Here is a 1,087-nt window from a genome sequence, read left to right as displayed (position 1 = left end):
TAGGATACGGATGTTAGCTAGGTCATCGCTAATTGCCAAGGCCAACGAGAGCAGACTTGCATAAAGTGGGCACGTGTACGTAGTAGCATTTTGGGCACTTATGGCGATGCCAGCCTAAGCATGCTTCCAGAAGAAGTCCTCGTGCTGAGCCTTGGTAAGTTTGCCATAAGCCATCTCACACATAAACCTCAGGTTCCTTTTGGAGTGATAGGGGGCGTTGCTGTGGTAAACGACGCAGTCGAATACACGCAATAGGCCTTCTTATCCTGTGGTATCGCTGAATCATCGCTAGCACCAGCTCATTGCCTCTTCGTATTAACCTGTTGCGATGCTGATGTCCATAACTGCATCGTTTGTGTGCCATCCAACAGGGCGATAGAAATCCCACGAGTGTTTTATGAAGGTTATGCGCTCTCGCAAGAGCAACAATGGCGCCTACGCGGCCACGACCAGAGATATTGAGGAGGCTCCAATGCCAGAAATATGGGCAGGATCTGGGTGAATCGCCGGGTCGGAACAGACGACAATACCATACGCACCTTTCTAAGCTCAACCATGAATCCAGTTTGTGGTACTGAAGAGAGCGTTTGTTCCGCCGTAGCAGGCATTGAAGGTGTCGAGGCCTTCGACACTGTGGTGGTCGTCAGCCTCAAACAACGACATCAAGAACGACTTGGTTGACTTGCCTCTGTCCACCGCACTTTCGGTGCCAACCTCGAGGCGCCCAACCTCTGTAAACAACAGCTCGAGTTATCGGAGCAGCTTAGTTACGCTCGACAATGCCATCGAGACAGTATCTTCGCCGTCGCTCATGAAAGTGATGTTTTCCTGTCCGCGCCCAATCATGTATCTCCCAGGACTGCCATGGAATGCTTCCGCACCGGAGGCTCTCAGGCACTATGTTGGAGCATGGTAGGAAAGTGCTGCAATGCCGACAGCCTCGAGTTTGAAGGCTATGCTTGCATCATTTATTGGAGCCAAGGAAGAGCCACGTATTTGTATGTGAATCCCGCTCGCTACAACGGTGCGACCCCACGATGCCGCGTCTGCCACCAGAAAACGCTCGGTGCAATTGAGACTATCGCAT

The 1,087-nt window shown here is 51.7% G+C and overlaps 1 protein-coding gene across 1 annotated transcript; it reads right to left on the bottom strand.

Annotated features, from left to right (window-relative positions):
- Positions 1-435: 435 nt before the first annotated feature.
- On the bottom strand, positions 436-717 carry AURANDRAFT_33518 (hypothetical protein; the record flags this gene model as incomplete). Its single annotated transcript, XM_009043231.1, is given in 2 exon segments — positions 436-539; positions 555-717. Coding segments are annotated over 2 exon segments (267 nt in total), but the record flags the coding sequence as incomplete, so codon positions are not given.
- Between the last annotated feature and the right edge of the window lie 370 nt (positions 718-1,087).

This window comes from Aureococcus anophagefferens, assembly GCF_000186865.1.
Source record: "Aureococcus anophagefferens unplaced genomic scaffold AURANscaffold_46, whole genome shotgun sequence".
NCBI lineage: Eukaryota > Pelagophyceae > Pelagomonadales > Pelagomonadaceae > Aureococcus > Aureococcus anophagefferens.
Note: the sequence above shows the minus strand (reverse complement) of the source record. Positions and strands in the feature narration are given on the sequence as shown.